Source organism: Vigna unguiculata, chromosome 1 (genome assembly GCF_004118075.2).
Source record: "Vigna unguiculata cultivar IT97K-499-35 chromosome 1, ASM411807v1, whole genome shotgun sequence".
Taxonomy (NCBI): domain Eukaryota; kingdom Viridiplantae; phylum Streptophyta; class Magnoliopsida; order Fabales; family Fabaceae; genus Vigna; species Vigna unguiculata.
Genome location: NC_040279.1, coordinates 31,805,230 through 31,829,059, shown reverse-complemented (window position 1 = coordinate 31,829,059; position 23,830 = coordinate 31,805,230). Strand labels below are relative to the sequence as shown.

The 23,830-nt window shown below is 29.4% G+C and overlaps 3 protein-coding genes across 6 annotated transcripts; 2 read left to right on the top strand and 1 right to left on the bottom strand.

Moving 5' to 3' along the window:
- The first annotated feature begins 383 nt into the window (after positions 1-383).
- Positions 384-9,620, top strand: LOC114179159 (beta-carotene isomerase D27, chloroplastic). Its single transcript, XM_028065397.1, has 8 exons — positions 384-693; positions 769-908; positions 1,324-1,419; positions 6,142-6,203; positions 6,736-6,842; positions 8,213-8,305; positions 8,455-8,503; positions 9,342-9,620. The coding sequence occupies exons 1-7, from the start codon at positions 474-476 to the stop codon at positions 8,493-8,495; spliced, it is 759 nt and encodes a 252-aa protein (XP_027921198.1). The 5' UTR covers positions 384-473; the 3' UTR covers positions 8,496-8,503; positions 9,342-9,620.
- Positions 9,621-11,885: 2,265 nt separating this feature from the next.
- LOC114185788 (peptidyl-prolyl cis-trans isomerase slr1251) lies at positions 11,886-17,941 on the bottom strand. 4 transcript variants are annotated; one of them, XM_028073707.1, is made up of 14 exons: positions 17,852-17,941; positions 17,177-17,364; positions 17,018-17,072; positions 16,021-16,109; positions 15,509-15,533; positions 15,368-15,406; positions 15,112-15,229; positions 14,675-14,841; positions 14,227-14,569; positions 14,007-14,128; positions 13,674-13,893; positions 13,282-13,569; positions 13,111-13,191; positions 11,886-12,587 (listed from the first exon to the last, which is right to left on the bottom strand). In XM_028073707.1, the coding sequence occupies exons 2-14, from the start codon at positions 17,252-17,254 to the stop codon at positions 12,215-12,217; spliced, it is 1,998 nt and encodes a 665-aa protein (XP_027929508.1). In that variant the 5' UTR covers positions 17,255-17,364; positions 17,852-17,941; the 3' UTR covers positions 11,886-12,214. The 4 variants fall into 4 exon arrangements, with proteins under 4 accessions (XP_027929508.1, XP_027929521.1, XP_027929515.1 ...); XM_028073720.1 differs by having other exon boundaries at positions 13,318-13,569; XM_028073714.1 differs by lacking the exon at positions 17,852-17,941 and adding an exon at positions 17,779-17,843.
- Positions 17,942-22,107: 4,166 nt separating this feature from the next.
- Positions 22,108-23,022, top strand: LOC114194969 (calmodulin-3-like). Its single transcript, XM_028085371.1, has 4 exons — positions 22,108-22,284; positions 22,373-22,530; positions 22,625-22,702; positions 22,798-23,022. Exons 1-4 carry the CDS (start codon positions 22,209-22,211, stop codon positions 22,930-22,932), a joined length of 447 nt encoding a protein of 148 aa, XP_027941172.1. The 5' UTR covers positions 22,108-22,208; the 3' UTR covers positions 22,933-23,022.
- The last annotated feature ends 808 nt before the right edge of the window (positions 23,023-23,830 follow it).

Here is a 23,830-nt window from a genome sequence, read left to right as displayed (position 1 = left end):
TAAACAGGAAAATATCCATACAAAAAAACTAAGCCTGTCCTGTATCTTATTTAGTTACTTTGAATTTCAGAGCATTTTAAGTCTCTCTCTTTCTAATTTGGACATTTTCTAATTTTAATTTCCAATTTTTTTATGAACTATGGTTTCTTTATTTTTAAAACTAAAAAACATAGTTTATGACAGTGAATTTTGTAGTGTTTATATAAACAAGGCATAAGTTTTGACACTTAGCCCGTGTAATAAAAAAAGATATATGATGTGAATTATATGTAATCCAAAGCGGACAGAAGAAAGCATCTAATATACATAGCAAATGCCAAGACCGGAATCTATATGAGGAACTGTGTGAGAACGTGCTATTCACACACACTCTTCTTCTTATATCTGCCTCTCACTTCTTCCTCTGTTAACATTCTTAAACAACAACCACCATTCCTTATTTTTCTCTCACTCCAAACTCATAAAATTCACAAATGGTCGCAAATTCCTTTAGGCTCAACAAGACTTCACCACTATGTGCCACTCATTGGAACCCCACCAAACGTAAACTACAACACCCTTCTGTGGTTGCAATGCTCAGAAGACCTTCAGACACCATTACAGAACAAACAACAAAAACTAATGCCTACAAAGATAACCTCTTTGATCGTTTAGCAATAAACCATCTTTCCAAAAACGTTCAAGAAGCCACAGGTGCATACCCTTTTGCCACTTTGTTGTAGTTTCTTTGAAGGAGAGAATTTTGTAGAGCTTTTGATTCCTCTGCAGGACTTAGTAACAACAAGAGCGGGTACGAAAGCTTGGTTGAAGCAGCTACTGTGGCTAAACAAAAATTTGACCCTATTCAGCAGCAAGAGGTTATCATTCAAGCACTGGACAGAGCCTTTCCCAGGCCAATACTTTCATTCGTGAGTTCGTTACTCGTTGTTTCATTGTATTGGAATTTTTTTATTTCAGTCATTTGATCTTCCTGTCTTTGTCTTGTGTCTGTCACCACAACTCCATCCTTTTTTTTTTTTTTCTGTAATGGAGAAAGTTGTGATTACATTTTAATTTGACCTCTATTTTTTTGAAACCACTAAATATGATTTAGTTATGTGATTTGTTAAAATTAGTAGTGTCTTGGTTAGGAAAGTTAATGATCACACTATGTTTAGTGAATCTGACAATAAAGGCACAGTTGCTATGTAGAAGCTGCCTTTGTTTTCAGTTTATGCTATTTTTGTGACAAATGGGTTATTCATGTTATGTTTTCTGCCATGCTTTTTGATTTGAATTGTTGAGCATTGTGATTTTGAACAATGAATACGTTGTTTGTTGTAGATAAAGAGAGTGGTACCACCAGCATCTAAATTTTCAAGGGAATATTTTGCCGTTTTCACCACTTTGTTCTTTGCCTGGTTAGTCGGTCCTTGCAAGGTAAACAATTCAGACTCTAGTTTTTATTTTTTCTGGGTTAACAATTCACATTTTACTTTACTACAATAATACTATAACTTTTAATTTTTAACATCATTTTTTAGGATTTTATTTAAGTTATTTATACTGTTTGACATATTTTTGCTTTAATGTTAAGTCAAATATTATTATGAAACGTATTTAAAATGTCAAATAAACTTGGGTTAAATATGTTTTTGGTTCCTTAACTTTCACTTAATTTTGGAATTAGTCCATTTCAAAATTTTGGACTAATTTAGTCATTCATTTTTCGAAATATGTGAATTTAGTCTTCTTAATCAAATTTTGTTAAGTTTATTTGACATTTCAAGCGCGTTTCATAATAGTATTTGACTTAACATTAAAGCAAAAATGTGTCAACTAGTATAAACATATCAAATACAATTATGAAATGTGTACGAAACATCAAATAATTCTAACAAAATTTAATTAAAATGACTAAATTTACGTATTTCGAAATATTAAGGACTAAATTTGTCTAAAATTTCGAAATGAACTAATTCCAAAATTCACTTAAAGTTAAAGGATCAAAAACATATTTAACCCAATAAACTTAACAAAATTTAATTAAAATTTGTATTTCGAAAGATGAAGGACCAATTAGTCTAAAATTTCGAAATGAACTAATTTTAAAATTTACTAAAAGTTAAGGACAAAAAACATATTTAATCCTATAGTTTTTTATTATTTTTTATCATATTGGTAATTTTATTTTCCTTTTTTTATATTTCTCCTTGTTATAAAATATATGTCATGAATATGAAATATGATTACTTTTATTGAAAAGTTATTCTTTTACACTGTTTGAAACACTGTCAAACTAGTTTTTATGATTAATTCACCACGATCATTTACATTAGTGTTATATTTCAGTTTCATTAGCAGCCATAGAAAATCGATATATATATATATATATATATATATATATATATATATATATATATATATATATATATTATTGTAGGAGTTATTATAGTTATAATTAGATGTCATTTTTTTTCTTTTGGACTAATCTATTCCATATCACTTGCTATAATTAATGACCGTAATTTGTTTCTATTTAATCCTAACTCATTAAAAGGAGTTTGGATTAATATTTAAGGAAAACAAGTCACGATTTATAACTCTTTTAGAAGTACTTTCTACTAAATAGATTTATAAAAATATATTTAACTCAAATTTAGTTAAAATATTTTAAACTATTTTGGTGGTCAAAAGTAATTTAATTTTGATCTAAAGAATATTTTTCATTTGAAATTTATGATAATAATTTCAACAAGGTTCAAAAGATCTCCACCCTAACACTGAGGAGATTAAATCCAACTCAATCTTTACTTTACTCTCATCTAAAATAGTTTCAATTCATCCTCCATTAAAGTTTCAACTTATATGTATCTTTAATGTAATTTCAATCAAAGTATTTTAAACTTTGTTCTTCACCGAATTATCTTGAATTCAACATCGATCAAAGTAAGTTTTTTAATTTAGTTATCATAACTTCAATTTAGGTTGATCTTATTTAATTGTTTTATGCTCAACCTCAACTCTAATATTTTTGATTCGATCATATTTAGAGTAATTTCAAACTGACTTCAACCATAATATCTTCAACTCAATCACAATTAAAATAATTTTTTCTTCATCATACCTAAAATATTTTCACCTTTGCCTAGTTAGAATATCTTAACATTAATGTCACTTGTAAATCTTCTTTTAAAGATGGATTTGAAGGAAAAAAGAGATGAAAGTGTGAGATTGATTGAATTAAAAAAAATATATGAGAAATGAAAAAAAACAATTGTCAAATTTACAAGTGTTGTGATTTGGTTTAATAGATTAAAAAATATTTCAATTGATAAATTTATAAAATTATAATTTTATTCTAATGTTTAAAATGCAATTTAAAATAAAATATTATTAGTGTAAGTTATGTTAAAATAAAATTTGAGTTATTATTTAAAATAAAAAAGTAATTGATGAAATTATATTAAAATAAAATGGAATTATTATTATTACTAAATACATACATTTTATTTTATTAATTATTTATTGTTTTTTATTTTATATAATAATAAAATATATTTATAAATATTTAATTATTATCTTACATTTTAATTTAAAAATATATAATAAAATTAATTTAAAATTTTAGTAATTAGATTTAATTTTTTAAACAGCGTTTCCCTTCAAATTGAAGGCATCTTGAACGCATTTATTTTCTCGCAAACTTTCCATGCATTGAAACAAATGCACAATTTATTCAAACTCAACAAGGTATTTTCAACTCAATCTTAATCTATTCACCTTAATCTAAGATATCCTAAACTTAATATTGATAATAATTCTTCATTCAATCTTGATTATAATATTTTTAATATGATCTTGATTAAAATTTTAACTTTTATTTATGATTTTAGTAGCAGAAATTTCAGGTAAATTATGTTTTGGTCCTCCAAATTTAAAGAGGTTCAGTCTCTTTAATTAAAAAGTGATTTTAATCTTTAAAATTAAATTTAGAGGACTAAAAATAGATTTTTTTTTTTTACTTTTTCAAATTTCGATGTTCTTTTTTTTAATTGTGAGTAAAATATTTTTTCTTTTAAATTTATGATATCAAAACCATATGTATCCTAAATTTCAAAGATAGTAATTAAGCTAATTTTTAAATTTAAGACACATGGACTAATCCAAACTCACACAATAATCATTCGTATTTTCATCCTATGAGTTTTTCAAGATGGATTAAGTCGGGTTATTTGTAAATATATATCTTACGATAAAATGCATCTTAAATATATAAATCATATTCTATATTTATAGCTAACAATTTAAATTTATAACTTTATTTTGACTATTAGCATTTAAATTATCGAAATTTAGTTTAGATCCAAGGATAAAAGAGATAGGGATAAAAAGGACGATACTTGAGATGATTTAAGATAACTTTTCTTGGTAATTTCATGAAAAGTAAATGAAATGAATCTTAAAAAAGAAGAAAATAAAACATTGATGAAGTGAAAGTTAAGTGTATTTTCTATTTAAAGTGTTTCTCGTTCTATCTATGAATAGTATTTCAATGGTTTAATTAAATTTTAAATATCTTAAAATTTTTAATTACTTTTAATTATTTTTTTATTAAAAAAATTGTTCATGTTTAATAATTTTTATTTAAGTATTTTACTATTAACAGAATGATCTATTTATTATTTATTATTTTTTGTTTTCAATTCGGTGATCGATCACTCTTTAATCTCCATCAACTTATTGGTCAATATAAAAAATTAATTAAAAATTATTGGTGAAGGAAATAAACAAATCGATCAACAAATTGAAAAATGTTAAAGGAATAAACGGATGAATAACTGAGTTAGAGATGAGAAAACAATCGACCAACATGATACTTAAACAAAAGTAAAATATATTTCAAGCACTCAATAAATCTAATTTTTAATAAAATATTAATTAAAAACACAAAAATTTATAAATCACTTAAAATTTAATTTAATTAAGTTTATTTTAATTTATAATATGTAAACACATTAACCCTGACATCTATATAACATTTATTGTATATTAATTTATCACTCCCTTCTATATTGTTTACCGATTACTCACATTTATAGTATATATCTTTAGTATATCACTCTCTTCTGTTATTGTTTATGTTGCTCGAAAATACTAAAATACATTGTGATATAAATGTGAAATGAGAATAAGAAGGAATGTATATAAAATAATCTAATATTAGTTGTTAAGTAAACTTCTTCATTTCATATATTCCCACACATTATTTCGTATTTTAAAGTTATGTAACATTTATTTATTTTCACTATAAGATACTTTTTTATATTTTTTAGACGTAAATTGATTATACTAAATGAGAGTATGATCATTTTATTTAAAAAGTTCACATTACTTTGAATGTATGTGGGTTGGTTATTCTTCTTACCGACACCCGAACTTTCTTTCTCTTGTACGTGGTTGATGCACTTTAAGTACTATAATTTGACTTCTAATTAGAAAATAATTTCAAAATAATCAAATTCAAAACTAGATGGATTTTAATTAGATATTATATATTTTTTGTTTTTATTTATATTAACACAAATATTATATATTTGATTCTTTTTTATTATTATCAAATATTTTATTTAATTAGGTTTTACTTTTTTTTTTCTTTATATGATTAAACATTGTATTCTATATAATAAATCAATAAAGAAATTCTCTTTAAACTGTTTTCACTAAACATCTTTTGTACACAGTTTTATACGCATTCATTCTTCTCATTACTTATACATATTAATATTAAACTTTAGTCGATAAGAATGAAACTTTTAATCGAATCTTCAGTTCATAGCTACGATTTGGTTTCTCTTTCAAAGAAGAGTGTCTCCTATGAAAACTTTTTTATTCAAAAATAAAATTGCAAAACCTTATTAAAAAACTTAAAATAAAAAGCATAAAGTTGTAGTTTAAGTTAATTACATATGATAAAATTCTTAGTGCATGGTTTGACTCTAATATGGAATTGGATTTGATAATATGATGTGATCTAAAAATAAAAATTAATGTATAGATGATAAATAACCTACTTGACCTGTGCAGACATCCTTTCACTTTCCGACAACGATTTAACAATAATTTTTACGGATTAAAACTCATTAATCTCACCCTTCATAGGTGAGAGAATCGAAAGTCAACGGCAGAAGTGAAAAAAATGTAGTCTACATCCCAAAATGCAGGTTAGGTTCTTTTTTTAATCTTAAAAAGTTAGTTTTTTCGATTTGTTTTTGTGTTTTATTTTGATTCATATGATGTTCATCTTTAACAGAAAATGGTCCCCCAATTCACCCACCTTCACCACATTTTGGCGACGCACAATCTTCTAATAATTATGATTCACCTTCTCTCCAACACTCTATTCTCTATTCCCATCATCATTATCATCGTCACCATCAATTTTTTTTTTCAATACCAAAATCATTATTATTATATGGAGAATACTAACCGGTCCTAACTATCAAATTAGATTCTTCTTTTTTGAAATGTTAATATTACAAATGCATTTATATTGATTTATATTCCAATTAAACTCAATCATTTGCATCATAAAATCTTATTTATCTATTTCTAATTAGTATTTATTGAACACTTGTTATGTAATATCTTTTATTATATCATTTTATGATTTATTCAGCAAGATAACCAAACATATGTTCTTTTTCTTTGCTTCTCTACTTGTCTCTCAAAACAATTTAAACAAAATTTATGTAGGTTTTTAGAGGAGACGAATTGTGTAGGCATGTGTATCAATCTTTGCAAAATGCCATCTCAAACTTTTATAAAGAACTCTCTGGGAATGTCACTCAACATGGTACCCAGTAAGTATGTTCAACCATATCTTCATGGACATATCTCTGTTTTTCAGACACAATATATTTCTGTTATTATTATTCGAGTTTTAATCCTTTCTGGATTTAATCTCTCTCACTAACAATTTAGAGAAATAAAATTAATTTGATAAATTTAAAAAGAATGATAAAAAAGTTGTGAGTTCAATTTTCTCCGTTAAAAAAATTATAAACTATGATTTGTCGATAAAAAAAATCGAGTTTTGATCAGTTTACTATAGGTTGTCATATTTAATTGTATTTGACTTATACTCAATTTAAAAGAGATTACAATGTGATTGAATCTACCAAAGTACAGTTATAGTCAATCCTTAAATAATACTTAATTGAGTTATATTATATCCTAAAGTATGTAACATTTTTCTTTTAAAATTGTTTATCATGAGTTCATGATGTTAGCAAGATGTAAGAAATGAAGAAACCAAATGTGTACAGTAGCATAGTGTATATATATATATATATATATATATATATATATATATATATATATATATATATAAAAGGTTATCTCTTTTTGGTAAGTTCTGCAGAAAGATATGAAGAAAAGAAATAAATAAATTTCAGAAGCAACTAAGGATCATGGTCTCTATATAAGTCCACTAGTATTAGGGTTATAATCATGATTTCAATATAGGACCCATGCACACACCACTAAGATACAAAATTGCAAATAAACCCATCCAAACTCATTTGAGAATTTTGAGAAATCCAAATGTATATACATGACTTTAATTGTTATACACCAGTAGTATTAGAAATTCAAGTGAGTTCAAGGATAAGAATACAAGAGTTGAATATAAAGTTAATGATACTTTAACTCTTTTTTTTTGACCCATTTTTAATCCACTACTTCAATTATTATTAGATCATCACATTACATCACTAAAAAAAATCAAAATAGATGATCTATTGATAATTGAAGTAATAAGTTAAAAATTAATCAAAATATATGAGTTAAAATATCATTATCCTATATTATAAAAACAGTTCCACAGGGCATAGTCTATTATTTCCATACCTAAGTACTTTTTTCTATGAAACAGTTGAATTGAATCTAAAACCGTATAATAACAGTGAGTAATGACTTTAGTGTTCATTGGTAGTGTTATTTTCCATGAATAACATTGATTCTGATACCAAAATTATTGAAATGGTATAATGATGGTGGAGTAACATAAATTAATGATAGTAATTTGTGCTAATGTGAATTTGAGTTGGTGAAATGTACAGGACCTCGTATTGGAGAAGGGGAATTCCTGTGATAAAATGATTAATTAAATCCCACTAACACAACTCCTAATAATAATAATGGATTGTTTTATTTATGTATTGATATGCAGATTTTGATGACATGAGTTGTGAGATGATATTTGGAGAGGATCCTCCAGCATCAACTGATGATCCAGCACTGAAGCAACCATGCTATAAACTATGTAATTATTTCATTGCAAGATTCACCACATTCATTTTGGTCTACCAAGTGTCACCATGAAATAAAATATTTCAGAACTGCCAAAAGTCAAATCTACATTACAAAAAGTATAATTAACTAATTAACATTCTATTTTCATATATCATGCAGGCAAGGCATATAAAAATCATGGGACCAACTGCCTCAGTTAATGCAGAGGGTATGGAAGACGGAAAAAGGATATAATATTTTAAATCACAACTTCATTCTCATGCCACCACTATTGTTTGCATGAACATTTTTTTCTCCTCTGCTGATATTTGACTTCAGTACTACTTATTAATTCAAAAAGTAATGATTTCTAATTCTTTGGCCGGGTAAAATTTTATCATATGAGCAAATTTTTTTAAAAGCTAATATGTTAAAAATTAATATGAACTATTAGTAACGATTATACTTAATATGAATTATTAGTAACGATTGTAGTTGAGAATTGAAATATAAGTTTAAGTTTTACGTTAAATAGATATAAAATAATTAAATATCTTATAAAAAAGAAAACTCATTAACTATTTTAAATATTTAGGTTGAAAGTAGTGTTGAATCTCTTATTTACATGACTTCCACTCATGTCTTCCCGATAAAATCGTCTCATTTACAATTTGTTAAACTAATAGTGATCTTTGGAAATATTTTTGGCATGTGATGGGTGATAAAAGAAGACTGGATCAGGATGTTAACAAACAAGTATCATCTGATAAATATTTATGTAAAGATTTGTTGTGTTTTAAAATAAGCATTACATAGTTTTTTTATAGATTCTTAACTGATCCTTCAACTACATACATTAAATATAACTATTATTGAACCACAATAAATATAATTGTCGATCTAATCTTAAAATATTTTTTCAACTATTCACATTTAAATTTATCCACGATATGAATGTGAGATGATGAATGAACATTGTATATGTTGTTTGAATTGAAAGGAAAATGAAATAGTTTCCTTTTTTGGGAAGTAGTGGTTTGACTGAAGATTTTGTTGTGGGGTTTCAGGTGAACATGGATGGAACAAGAGTGTCTCCCACATTCACATTGTCTGTGTGCTGCCAAAGCTCAGACTCATCAGCCATAGTTTCTCTCATTAAGAAAACAACCAAGTGCTCCACCGCACCTCCAACCAATCATTTGCAAGTAGATTTCCATCATTTTACTACTTTCAAATTAATCTTCTTTCTTCTGCATTTCGAATATATAAAGAAAACCACCATAATGTTTTTGTCCTTTCCCTAGCTACTATATGTAGTATTGGAACAAAATTTTCGTGTGATTAAAGTTTTTTTTTTAATTTAAATAAAGTATAAATTGAAATAATAATAATAATAAAGAAAACTTTGATTAATATTATTGATAACAAAATTTAATGAAGTGATTATTCTCACATCTACATTTAAGGAAGTGTTCATTTAATTCAAACAACTTGAACCAGATTTTTCAATTGTGATATATTATACAATAAAAATCTTATAATTTGATCATTTTCCTTTAATGATTCTAGAGCAATCTTTCAAACTAAGATGAATTTTGCAAAGATATCCTTTACAGAACTTTCTTCCTCACTATAATGTTCTCTAAATTTAAAATGTATGAAAATGTGTTTTTTTCATAATTTTTTTTTGAAGTAACTGAACAAGATAGTTAATTATTAATAAAGATAATTAATTAATTTGTTCGTTCATCCAACAAAAAAAACATTTCAAGATAGTTTTATTAGTTGATTATAACTTGATTTAATCAATTGTACCCGGAGATAATTGACTGTATTTCAACTTAATCAATTATATCATAAACATATGAAACTAGATTTGGAAAGTGTAATTGATTATTTCACAATATATCTTTGAAAAAATTCTCTGAAAAGAGCTAATCAATTTCTTTTTATCATAATCAATTATTTTGGGAGCTTGTTTAAAAACACTAATTTAAATTCATATGATCAATATATATTTAACCTAATAGATTGTTTTGTTTATAAAATAGTTTTTCTGCTTAAAATCATGATAGAAGACAATTCAAACTTAATAATTTTACACTATAATAATCCATGGAGAGAGAGAGAGAGAGAGAGAGACAGAGACAGAGACAGAGAAAACATAAACATATGCAATTTGGACATTGTTAAAAACTGCACAACCTTTTAACTTTTACACTTTGAAGTAACAAGATTTAAGAAGATATAGATAAGTAATAAAATATGAGATGCGTGAATGAAGTGGAGTTGATGATGAGAATTTGAGTAGAAAAATGTACAGTGGATATGAATGGGTTGCATCAGAGTGATGTAATTGGGAAGTATGGGAAATTAGACATGTGGGATGTGGAGGTTGCAGAGTCTAAGTAGTAAGTGGAGGTATCTGCTTACAGTACCTCCAATTTATTACCAATCATCAACTCATCCATGCAGTCAACAAAAGTGAAATTAACACCATAAAATGTATATTTTTTATTCACCTTTTTCGATAATGGTGGATTAATAGCAGTCATAATTAAAAATACAACACGTGACCATACGATCAATGGTGGTATGGAGCAAATTAAACTGCAAATTTATTAGGACCACTCACTCATATATCTATTTTCTAATCGGTAGATTATAGATAATTAGTCACATAGTTAATTAAACCATAACTTATTTCAATAAATTTTTCTTGAATTTTTTAAGCAGAAAAGAAAAAAAAATCAAAATAACATTTCAGAAGTTAAAATTAAAATCAATTTGTATACTTCAATTTTGATAGATGTTCTTTCTACATATGATATATTATTTATTTTAAGCCTTGAAAAAGGTTTATTCCTTTTACTTTGATAATCTTTTGTGTTTATCCAAAAGTATACCCAAATATAATCAATATAGTTATTCTCTAAAGTTCATGGAAATTAGAAAAAAAGACGTCATAACCCATATGTTTGATCCACTCGTTTTTATTTTTCGCTATTGACTCAAGCATCATAATATTTATTCGATTCCTCCTCCAAGTCGACCACACTAACACCAACGTCAACATCAACTATTCCTGAAAAATAAAAACCACCCAAACCCATTAATTTTACCCTCATCATTTACCCCATATCTCATCCATAGCTCCATGACGCAATCGTATATTCGTACATCAGCCACAACAAAACTCTATTATCTACAGTGAACCACTATGGAGGTTGCCATCTAACTGATCTAAGTTTGCACTCACCATACAGTTCCCAACCCCATCTCAACATACAGAAAAAACCCCGTGACCCACATTTGCAACGCAACAATTTGCACTTCAAAGCACACATGATTAGGAACGATTAAGGTTATAATGACAGATTTGGACAAAAGTTGAAAAGAATGACTACAATTTTAATAGAGGTTTAAAGAGGGGGCTTCGATCGACAAAAACTGAGGTATATATATACCACACCCACACTTCGCATGTAATAAATTTCTATACGATTTATTACTTAATATATTTTTTGAATTAAATGTATGATGAATTCATATGAACATTGCTTCGAAATAAAATACATATGTTGGTTTAAAAAATAAATGAAAAAAAGGCCTTTTCTCTTTATTTTGGGTAGGATGAAATTCAAAAAAAAAATGATGTTAACAAAATATTATGAACACAATGACTCAAGGCGCATCATTCACGTTTTGACACCGATAACCTTTGTTGAACTAACATATGCTCGTTTTTAAGCTAATGCACAATACTAATTCCTTGAATTCAGGATCAATATCAGAACTTCAGTGAGGACATGGGAAATAAGCAGAGCCATAAAATGCCCAACATAACTCATTCGGGGACTCGTAAGAGAATCAAAGTACAGCAATTTAAGGTCGCCCCTGCTGGTAAGACTTGAGAGTTGGTATTGAGTCAGCGTAATACTTACCTTACTGCAGAATCAGGACTAGCATCTCCATAAGAAACTAAACCCTTCTGACCGGAAGAAGAGCTGGACCTAGACCTGCTACGAGATAGGGAAGTCCTTTTATCATATCGTTTTGGTGGTGTAGCATCAGGGGATCTGGACCGAGATGAGCCACTGCTCCTAGAATTGGACTTTGACCTCCCCCTTCTGTCTGCCAATCGTTCATCACTTCTTGGACCAAGTCGGGATTTTAATCTGTCACTTATTGGAGGCCGCCTGTCTTCAGGACTAACACTACGTCTTGGGCTCCGACTCCGGTCACGGTCTCTAAAACGCCCACGCACTGGACTGCGAGAGATGCTCCTACTGACACTTCTCCTGCTTTGGTATCTAAAACCATGAGGATAACATATTAAGCTCATGTATGCATTTTCTTTGTGTATTTTGTCTTACTCTTCTATGAGAAAAAAAACACAATGTGATATGCACATGATTTCGCGATATCCATAATTTAGGGATCATTTGCTTGATTTTTTTTTAATAAAAATATTTAAGTGATCAAATTTCATAGTAATTATGTTTGTCTTTCCACAAAGGGAAAACCTAAAAGAAATTACTGTTACGGTATTTTTCTTATATTAAAAATAGTAGCTTACTAAAAATATAACAAAAACTGCATTGTAAAGAATTTACTTTTTAAATAAAAACTTCAAACAAATGGACCCTTATTTGTATTAGAACATAACAACATAAGCATGCACAGAGAAATGCAGTTTAATTCGAGAAAATTTATATTACATGTTAAAAAATTTTAGTAATATATAATTAAGAAAATGCTAAACTTATGCAACGAACGGGAAGCATCATGGTCTAACTACATACAAGAGTCAAACAAAATCAAACGAGGAAGAACCTTGGACGATTTCTGCCCCCAGGTGGGCTTCGATAACGTCGTGGTGGAGAGCGCTCAGAATAACTTCTGTAGCTTGTGTTTCTTCAAGCAAACATATAACAAGTAAGAACAATGTCCAACATTTTATTAAATAATCCAGTTAAATAAAATAGTATAGACAATTAGACATACCTATCAAAGTTCCTTCTTATATTTCTATCACCATACCTATATGCACGCGGTGATCGCTCAGGAGATGGAGTACGATATCTGCGTGCAAAGGCATAACGCTCAGTAAAGCCACGTCCTTTTTTAATACGCCTAGGCGTGCCATTTGGTGAAGGGCTTTTTGAAAAGCCCTGACCATGTTTAGGGGCAGCAGGTTCAGATGCCTTTTGACCAGAACTAGCCAGCAACAAAGCACGTCCCTGGTTTAGCTCACCAGAATCCCTGGTAGGACTTCTCCCAGTTCTTGCACTTCTGGATATAATACGCAAACTTCTCATGATGGAGTTGAAATTTATTGAAGCAAAATTTACATGACATGAATAACAATTAGCTGCTAAGAAAGCAAGAGGCAAAACCTATTGTCATTTGAATCCTCTGAATTAGCATGTTGCTTAGCAGGTTCACTAAATTCAGCTTTAGTATCATGCCCATTATTCACAAATGCCCCATTTTCTGGAGACAATTCACCTTCTTCATGTGATTGCTTGTCCACAGTTCTTCTAACCTCGGTATCCGTTGTTTGCTCTGGAATAATTTGATCTTGCCGAGGAAGGCTAGAAGATTGCTTTTCTGTGTCTGTAGCAAGGGCAGCTATAAGCTTAGATGGCAACATAGAGAATTTGTTGAGGGAAAAAAGAAGAGAAGAGATGGCACAGGACATATAAAAAAAATTTAAATAAATAGCATACCTTGATTTCTTTGTGCTTTATTGTCAACATGTCTTTTACGAATTGAGGAGCGACGATCAGTTTTCTCATCACCAGAACTACTGCTGCTGCTACCACTAGAGCTATCACTTGAATCATCATAACTGCCGAAAAATGGAAGGTAAAATCACTTAAAGATTACTGGAGGATTACTACAAGCGATAAAAGTGGGGGAGCATGTGAAAAGAAGCTATAATCAGACCGCCAAGATTTGTGCTTTGATCTTCTACTTCGACTGTGCCTGCTTCTCTTGCTCTGCTTTCGTCCAAATTTCCTCTTCTTCCCATGCCTGCGCTTATTTTTCCTCTTCTGGTGTTTCCCATAACTAGAAGAACTAGAATCAGAATCAGATGAATCTGATTCAGAATCAGAAGCTGAATCTGACTCAGAATCTGAGGAATAACTATCACTATCAGATGTTGAGTATCTTTTCCTTTTTTTCCTCGTGTCTTTGGAAGATTTTTTTCTTTTCCCCCTTGACTTTTTGTCAGAAGACTCGGAACTATCATCAGAAGTAAGGGTTTTCCCTGATTTTCTCCTTTTCCCTAAAACACGAAGCAGTTCATGTATTATAAGCATCATTTAGCAGGAGACTGAAGCAACAAGTTTATAGTATATATTCATCAATATATATTTCCTATATCAAGTACCTTTTTCCTTCTCAACAGTATGCTGAGTTTTTGTTTCAGTTGCAGGAACTTCACCGCAATCAACAATTTTAACTGTCTGGGTAGGTTTACCGTCAGATGTTCCTGCCAGCTCAATTTTCTTCAGAACATCCAATCCATTGACAACTTTTCCAAAAACAACATGTTTCCTGCATTAGCAAGTGAAAGACCATAGTAAAAAACCTCACCAATATTTCAACAAAGCATAGATTACGGACATTACAAACTTAAATATTTTGAGCAAATGAAAACAAAGACTCTAGACACCAACAGCAATCAAAAGAAACTGAGAAATAAAAGTAAAACTAACAAGGGCCATCATCAAGGAAAAAGAAACGCACACAAAACAGCAGCAGCAAAAAGATTAAAAACTGAAGCAAGTCAAACTAGTACTATGAAAACATTCAAAGATTGTATACCCATCAAGATGTGGTTGGCGCTTGAATGTAATAAAAAACTGAGATCCATTTGTATTAGGACCACTATTAGCCATAGAAAGAAAACCAGGTCCATCATGTCTTAGTTTGAAATTTTCATCTGCAAGGCAGGAGTAGTTGGTGGTATAGTCAAATGATTAATAACGAAAAACATTGAAGTATGCATAAACCTTTTTGCTTCTTTTATCCTTGAATGTAGAATAAATAAAACCCTCCTATTATAAAAAGGTAAACTTACCTGCAAATTTTCCACCATATATACTTTCCCCACCGGTGCCTGTAATGCAGTCAAGGGTTGTTCCTTAAAATTCCTTGTACAAGATATTAGATCGAAAAGAGAACAACATTATATAGGTAAATAACAGAACAAAAGACATACCATTACCCCTTGAAAAATCACCACCCTGTTTGGACACAAGAAATGAAGTTGGTGAATTATCACGTTTTCAAACAAATGAACTTTTAAAAATAAGTTCGGATAAATAAGGAACAAAGAAAGGGCAAACTTCAAAACATTCTTTAGGTACCCTCACCTTGCCTCCGCAAAAGTTTACTAACAGAGTTTACCATTTCAAATGTTTAATTGGCTAACTTTCCATTTAGACATAGAACCCACATGCAACATAAAAAAGCTTCTATATAGTTATCAGTTAGCTCATGCCAATCATGGATATAGAAGGTGAGTCTTCAGGAAACTGTAAGGCAGCTACAGCCTTGTGACCTGGAGACTGTGAGTTCAAATTCTGGAAGCAACCTCTCCACTTATAGGGAGTGGTAAGGCTATGTACACCTACCATCCCCAAAATCCCACTAGGAGGGAGCCTCGTATGCTGGGTCACCCTTTGTGACAAGACAATTGTGAATAATAAAGTAAACATGAAGCCAACTTACTTGAGCCATGAAACCTCTAATTATACGATGAAAGCTTGTTCCCTTATAATGCAAAGGTTTCCCAGTTGATTCTCCAATGCCCTTCTCACCTACAAACAAAAGCTGAGTTACAGCAAAAGTAGAGTAAAAAGTTTAAAGCACCAATGAGTATGAAAAGCATACTATCATCAGAAACAAATTTTAATATTCCAGTGGTTTTTTGAGAAAAAAGTTTGGCACCATCTTGTCTATAGATTAACTATCATTTCACATTACTAATAGGCTAGAATATATTTGTATCAACAGCAAGATGTGCCACCATAAATTACAAGTGACAGGTAATCTCACCCACATAGACTAGAAAACTTTATATCCAACTACACAAGTTGCCAAAGAAGCAACAAGAAAAGGTTCTACGAAGATATCATAAAAAATTTGACATATTTGGTCTTTTGCCTCGAGTTTTTTACAGATAAAGCTTAAAATGAGTAGGCAATATTGTTCAATATTTATGTGCAACTGTGAACAAAAGAAGCGAATAAAGTACTAAAACAAGCCTATCTTCTGTTTTATACTCGTATCAGACATTACCTTTATAAATTATACCTAATGCAGTATACACCATTCATACAAATTAGCATTATTTGCTTCATGTAAGTTAACCAACAGAACAACTATAAATTTAAGTCAGGGTCGGGTGATAAGAATTTAACCGACACTTCTATTTCATATTCACACTAATATTTTCAAGTTCAGGGCTCCTCTCCCGGCCCCAAACATGCAAGGGGGAGGAACAGGGATCTATATGTAAAATAGAATCATGCTCATAAGTTGAGAAGCATAATGGTAGATATCACTACGTAGACCAACACTTTTCTTGGTCAACAAGAAGCTCCACAGTCTCACAATACCCAATACATTCACAAAAAAATGCATGCCCCACAAGCACAGCCAAACTATTAAGAAAATGAGAATGATGGAAAAACATAGAAAGACGCCTATTTGAATTTAAAGATACCTGTACAGAGCGCCCGAAAATTCTCGGCTGTCTTTGGAACAATATTATCAAAAAGCTGCACACAATTCAAAAAGAGTTTATTCATACCAACCTAAGATGTTGAGGCCACGTCAGATATACTTACAAACAAGAAAACTGTATAAAAAGACTCTTGCTTACCTGAATAACAATTCTTTCCACGGGGTCCGCATCAATTGACACATCAAAAAATACACGAAGATTCTTTTCCAGACCCATCACCGGGCTCAGAAGATGCTTCAGACGTAGAGAAGAGGTTTAAAACTATCAGAAATCAGCAGCAATGTTCCAGGCGAGAGTCATAAAGAGCATTCGATGCCAGCGATCCCCTTAAAAAGAGAGACAAAGTTGTACATTTAAACACACTGAATTTTCAAGGTGACACGCTGAAAACAAGTTTCAAAATGAAAAACTATAGTCTCACTAACCAGTTGTTTATAGTCATAGCTACATGTCCACTAAAAACCAGCCCCTTTTTATATACTAGGAACTTAAGCTTCCAAATATCAGTTTACTCACATGCAATGCAACAAAACCCTAAACCCTAAGTATACATTTAACGCGTAACTAGACTCGAGTTCCCGGAAGTGCAATTTAGAAAAAATTGAATCAGAACATTCGTCGGAAATGGCATTTTACACCTAGAGTGGAGGAAATGAGTATCCAATCAAAGAGTGGAAAAATCATAAAAGCAAAGGCAAAAGTGGAAGAGACTAGCAAGTTTTGAGGGTTAAGAATTTTACACTTGTTCAAACTGTTCTTGCTTACGCGGACACAGAAGAAATGGAAGTGTGAGAGAGAGATGAATGAACTCACCTTGAACCTTGAAGGCATGAATGAATGGAGGCGACGGTTCTGTCTCACGGACTATAATCAAGAAAGGTTCTTCCTCAGCTTGAGAAACTGTGAGAGCAAGCGCATTCTTATTGGGCCGTGTCGAACAATATTTGGGCTGTCCATACTTCCTCGAGGCCGTTCTTCCCGTACCTCCATAACTTTCTTCCTGCAACAAATATAAAAGCAATTTCCCATTTTGCATTTTCTGGATTGAACAATTTCAAAAACTTTTTTTCACTTTTGAATTATATAAACTAAAAGTTAAAAATAGTTTTCAAACTGTACGATTAAAAGACATTTTTTCGCTTAAAAAGGACTTTTGAGTTACACACTTTAGAGATCTTACATTAAAAGAATCTCTATAACATATTTCTTGCAAACACACTATTACATGCAGAACACTTATTTATTTCACAAGAGAGTCATGGAATAAATTTTACAGGTATAGGTTTTAAACATTCTAATATATTGAATTTAAATTGATTTCATTTTCAACTATTTATTTTTTAAATGTTTTGTTTAGATAGGACAACTTAATATGTAGTAAAATTATTTTTTTTATAAAATATTCCAATTATCACAAAATCTAAAAATCAAAATATTAAATAATTGTTGAAATTAAAAACAAATATTGATAATTTTTGTAGTTGATATTCATTGACGTTACTTTTTGTCAAAGTTCTTTGATATTCTTTCACTTTATATTTGCAAAAAGAAAATCTAAATTTAGATCATATTATTAAAGGCAAGTAATATAGCAAGTCCAAATAGTATGAATTAAAGTCAAGTAAAGTAGTTATGAGTCTAAGTTGAGTCAAGTCGTTATTAATTTAACCTAAGCCAAGTAAGTTTGGGATCTCAATCAAACTGAGATATCCCATAGCTAAGTTAAGTCAAGTTGAATTGGATCCAAGTTAAGCCAAATTAATATGGGTCCAAGTTTAAAATATGTAATAAATATGTGGGCTTGATCGACACAACAAGTTTAAAAATTTTAAATAAATTCATTCTTAATTTATCTCATAATAATTTTTAATTATTTTTAATTAATCGTGAAAAACATGAGTTTGGCCGATATAAGCATTTTTAATTTTATAAAAAATAAATAACACGTGATATGACATTTGCTACGTAGGATAAACTTTGACGTTGTTAGAAAAATAGGAATTAAAGTCAATATTTTTAAAAGTACACGAACCAAACGATATCAAAATTTCGATCATAGACCATTTTCACTTTTACATAATACTTTAGGGCCAAAAATGCATTTTACCACAAATGTTTTAAGCAACATTACAAGCCTATGGTATGGAAAGAAATTGCGTGTGTGGTTGAGGGAGTTCGACAATTTCAATAAATTGAAATACCTAGTAATTCAATTTCTTGCTATTGAATTAACTTTATTTCTTAAATAATTAGTTTGGATGAAGTAATTGGAATATATTATATTCTAATTTTATTTTTGGATAAAAATAATTTTATTTTTATCTTATGGTGAACTCAACTCTATTTTTGAATTTAATTCAAGTTAGCTCAACTTTAATTCGATATGACTCGTCTTGATTTTTTGTTCAAGTCGACTCGAGCCAATTCAATCTCGATTGGTTCGACCTGGACCGATTCGAATTGATTTGACCTCGCACAAATTGAATTGATTCAACCTCAACTAATCTGAATTGAATCTGCTTGAGTTCACTATACTACTCAACCTTCAAATAGGGCAAGTTGGTTTAAACCTTATGTCTAGGACAACTTGACTCACCCTTCAGTCCGGGCCAGTCTGGCTCGACCTTTGTCCTGGACGACTTGACTTGACGTACCTGGGTTGGCCTGGCTCGACCTTCGTCTTAGATCAACCTGGCTTGACCTTCATCTTGGGCTTGTCCAACTCAACCTTCATCCCAACTTAACCTTCGTCCCAAGTAGGCTCAAATCAACTCGTCTCAACTTTCTACCCGACTTAACTTGACTTTTGGACATATGAATTTTGAATGTTTTAACCAATGAGGAATTTCACAACTTGAAGAATTTCAATTTCATTATTTATTGAGTGAATTTCAAATTGCACTATTTTAGTTATTTGAAATATCTCCTTAAAAATTCTCAATTTTTTTTGCTTTTAATTTCCTCATCCAAACAAGTCATTTTTCTTGAAAGAATTTCAAATTATTTAAATAAATGAATTAATGTATTAAATTATCTTATCCAAACACACAATTAAATTATGTTTAATCGAAATTTCAATATATTTTTAAAGAAATTTTTATTTAATATAAAAAAGTGTTGTGATATTTAATAACATGTTTATATATTAAAAAACAACTCTCGTAATATTTTATAAAAAACGATCAGAACTTTTGTAGAAAACAATATGATACATTTATTTGAGAGTTTAGAATACTAAAGCAAAAACATTATTTAAAATAATACGAATTTAATAGTTTATTTATCTATTACATTTCGTATTGTTTTTATCTATAAATAAATGTCACCCATACAGAATAATTTCACCACATACTCATTAAAACTTTTCTTACATCGGAGCTATGGCCACACTAGTGTTATTTTTTCAAATTTCAAATGACTATTTTTACTTGGGATAGTTTCTGTGCTTTATTATTCCAAGGTATTACTCTCAATAGCCAATGATATCATTACCTGTGACATAACATATCCTAACATTAAAAAATCATAAATATATTAACTGTTGATATATTGATCAATGACCTTTAATTCATGGAAGTAGGTAATGATTAAGAAATTAAAATGATTTTTTCATTAAAATCACATGAAAACACATTTGAAATTATAATAATTTATTAATTAAAAGGCAGTAACTTGCTTACACATAAATTACAACCATTATTGACATGAAATAACCATTTTAAAAATTTATTAGCGTATGCACAGGTGCATCGATGAGGTCTACGCATTTTTAATTTTTTATAAATTATTTAAATTCAAAAAATAATAAATGAAAAGGTAAAAAAAAATGTGTGCGTAGTTATAGATATATGGGTTAAATATATTTTTCGTCATTCAAATTTTAATGAAATTTGGAATTAGTCTCTCTCAAAATTTTTGACAAAGTTAGTATTTCATTTTTAAAAAATGCGTGAATTTAGTTCTTTTAACAAAAAATTGTTAAATTTATTTGACGTTTCAAACGCATCTCATGATAGTATTTGAATTGTTTACACTGTTTGACACATTTTCGCTTCAATGTTTACTCAAATATTCTTATAAAATGCATTTAAAATGTCAAATCGACTTAACAAAATTTGGTAAGAATGACTAAATTCACGCATTTTTAGAGATGAAAGACTAGATTGATATAAAGTTTCGAAGATGGACTAATTCCAAAATTGACTGAAACTTGAGAGACCAAAAACATATTTAACCCTAGATATATCAATAAATAAAATAAATGTTAGTTATTGAAATAAAAAAAACTATAAATAATAGTGTAAATAATTTTTTTATTATGAATAATTATTTTAACTTGAAAATATATTTACTTAAAAAAATAATTATTTTATATGAATATTTAAATTTAAAAATAATAAGTAAGAAGATAAAAAATAGAAAAACAAGTAGTTTATAGGCAGAGTATAATAATGTTAAAAGCGTTGTACTTACAGTATCATCTAATAAAGTATTGACACCCATTTATTTTAATTTTTCCATGATGTTAATTAGTTATTTTAGTTTCTTTTTTGTCATATACTGACAATAAATTAATATTGAAGAGCAGGAACTTAGGAGGTTGAACTATTCTAGACCACACAAAAACACAACAAACGACTAAGTTAATTTGGCATTATTCTTCTGGAAATCACGAGCCGAGTCAAAGATTATCGAACATTCAACACGCGTATTCACAAAAATGCTTGTATTTGGTTGAAATCAGATTCTCCATGCGAAGCCATAAACTTTTCTGTCTCATTATTTGTATTAAGTTTCCGTGACAACACTAGTTTAACACATGCGCAGTCGCATAAACTATTACTTTTTCATAAATTGTAGGCTAATACTTAACCGGGGAAGAACTTTGAAGTCGCGTTTTCATTGACTCTATGAATCAAATAATTAAGATCAAACACAAAGTCTGACTTGAAAATTTCCCTAATAAAGAAAAGTAGCCCTTTTAGTTTGAATTGCAAATTCAACTTTGATCTTTGACTATTTGAAAAAACTGGCTACTTCACATGACACATCTATATATATGTAAGAATGATTATGCAGGTTCAATTCAATCAAAGATAACCGTGCAACAACACATTACTCATTCAGATTTTTTTTCCCACTACAGTTAGTTGATACTGCATAACAAGTAATGGCTGGTGTACTGACAGATGATCAAATAGCTGAATTCCAAGAAGCCTTTTGCCTCATTGACAAGGATTGTGATGGTGTGTTCTTTTTGCATCTTGATGATTTTTCATCGTTTGTTTTTCCATTTTGATGTGAAAATGTTGAACCTTTTGGTGGTGTATATAGGATTCATTAGCGTGGACGAATTGACAGCCATTTTCCGATCAATAGTAGGGAACCCAACAAAAGAAGAAATCGAAGACATGATCAGTGAGGTGGATCTTGATGGGAATGGAAGTATAGATTTTGAGGAGTTCTTGAATATTATGAGTAGAAAACTTAAGGTGAGAGATAGATAAACATAAACATAAACATATATCAGATAAAGAGTGATTAAATTTTGGTCTTTGAGGCTAACGATCACAACACTATTTGTAGGAAACTTTATCTGAAGAGCTGAAAGAAGCCTTCAAAGTGTTTGATAGAGATCAAGATGGATACATATCCGCCATTGAGGTAAAGAATTAAAGGTTTTGTTATTCATGGTTTTGATTTGTGCTCATTTATTCAATAATTGTTTTGTTAATTTGGTTTGTTGTGATGTTTTTCAGCTAAGGCATGTGATGATGAATTTGGGAGAGAGACTGACGGATGAAGAGGCAGAACAAATGATTAGAGAGGCAGATTTGGATGGGGATGGACAAGTTAGCTTTGATGAATTTGCAAGGATTATGATGCTCAAATGATTTCATTTGTAAAAACTTTTTTATTTGTTTCTTTGTACAATGACTAATGTTGTAAAAGGTTCAATATGAATTTGGATTTTCTTTTGAATTTTTTTTGTGTTGTTCTTCTATCGTGTCTTCATAATACACTGATTATCATTAATTTTGACATTTTAAAATATATTAAAAAAATATTTAAAATATCAACATAGTATATTTTTAAGTATTAAATATGTTTTTGGTCCCTCAAGTTTAAGTGAATTTTGGAATTAGTCTCTCATCAAAACTTTATACCAATTTAGTCCTTCATCTTTCAAAATGCGTGAATTTAGTCCTTTTAACCAAATTTTGTTAAGTTTATCTGACGTTTCAAGCACATTTCATGATAGTATTTAAGTTAACATTGAAGAAAAAATGTGTCAAATAGTGTAAATAATTTAAATACTATCATGAAATGCACTTGAAACGTTAGATAAACTTAACAAAATTTGGTTAAAAGGACTAAATTCACACATTTTGAAAAATGAATGACTAAATTGGTTAAAAGTTTTGATGAGGACTAATTCCAAATTTCGCTGAAATTTGAGGAACCAAAAACATATTTAACCCTATTTTTAATACTCAACAGAGGACGACGCCAAACAAATCAGTAGAAAATCTAGATTCGGTTCAATGCAGTTTTACATTAATTTAAAGGTACAATGGTTCAATATGCTTTATATTGACTTAAGAGACACTTAACTGAATGAACCTGCCATGCAAATAGTTTTATCTCACTCTAAAAGTGCTCAAATGTTTTTTTGATAGAAAATGATTTGTAAATATGTTTCCATTTAACATTATGATTCGAATTTGTAATAAATGTATATACTTTTGTATATGCAGATTTTATTTATATTACAATCCATGAGGTTATCTT

What these genes read in the sequence shown, in the direction of transcription:
- LOC114179159 (XM_028065397.1), top strand. Translation starts at nt 474, where the DNA reads ATGGTCGCAAATTCCTTTAGGCTCAACAAGACTTCACCACTATGTGCC. An exon ending in AAACGTTCAAGAAGCCACAG is followed by an intron (nt 694 to 768) that starts GTGCATACCCTT and finishes ATTCCTCTGCAG; the next exon opens with GACTTAGTAACAACAAGAGC. An exon ending in GGTTAGTCGGTCCTTGCAAG is followed by an intron (nt 1,420 to 6,141) that starts GTAAACAATTCA and finishes CACCCTTCATAG; the next exon opens with GTGAGAGAATCGAAAGTCAA.
- LOC114194969 (XM_028085371.1), top strand. Translation starts at nt 22,209, where the DNA reads ATGGCTGGTGTACTGACAGATGATCAAATAGCTGAATTCCAAGAAGCC. An exon ending in CATTGACAAGGATTGTGATG is followed by an intron (nt 22,285 to 22,372) that starts GTGTGTTCTTTT and finishes TGGTGTATATAG; the next exon opens with GATTCATTAGCGTGGACGAA. An exon ending in GATACATATCCGCCATTGAG is followed by an intron (nt 22,703 to 22,797) that starts GTAAAGAATTAA and finishes GATGTTTTTCAG; the next exon opens with CTAAGGCATGTGATGATGAA.
- LOC114185788 (XM_028073707.1), bottom strand. Translation starts at nt 17,254, where the DNA reads ATGGGTCTGGAAAAGAATCTTCGTGTATTTTTTGATGTGTCAATTGAT. An exon ending in TGGAAAGAATTGTTATTCAG is followed by an intron (nt 17,073 to 17,176) that starts GTAAGCAAGAGT and finishes AATTGTGTGCAG; the next exon opens with CTTTTTGATAATATTGTTCC. An exon ending in TGATTTTTCAAGGGGTAATG is followed by an intron (nt 15,407 to 15,508) that starts GTATGTCTTTTG and finishes ACTGCATTACAG; the next exon opens with GCACCGGTGGGGAAAGTATA.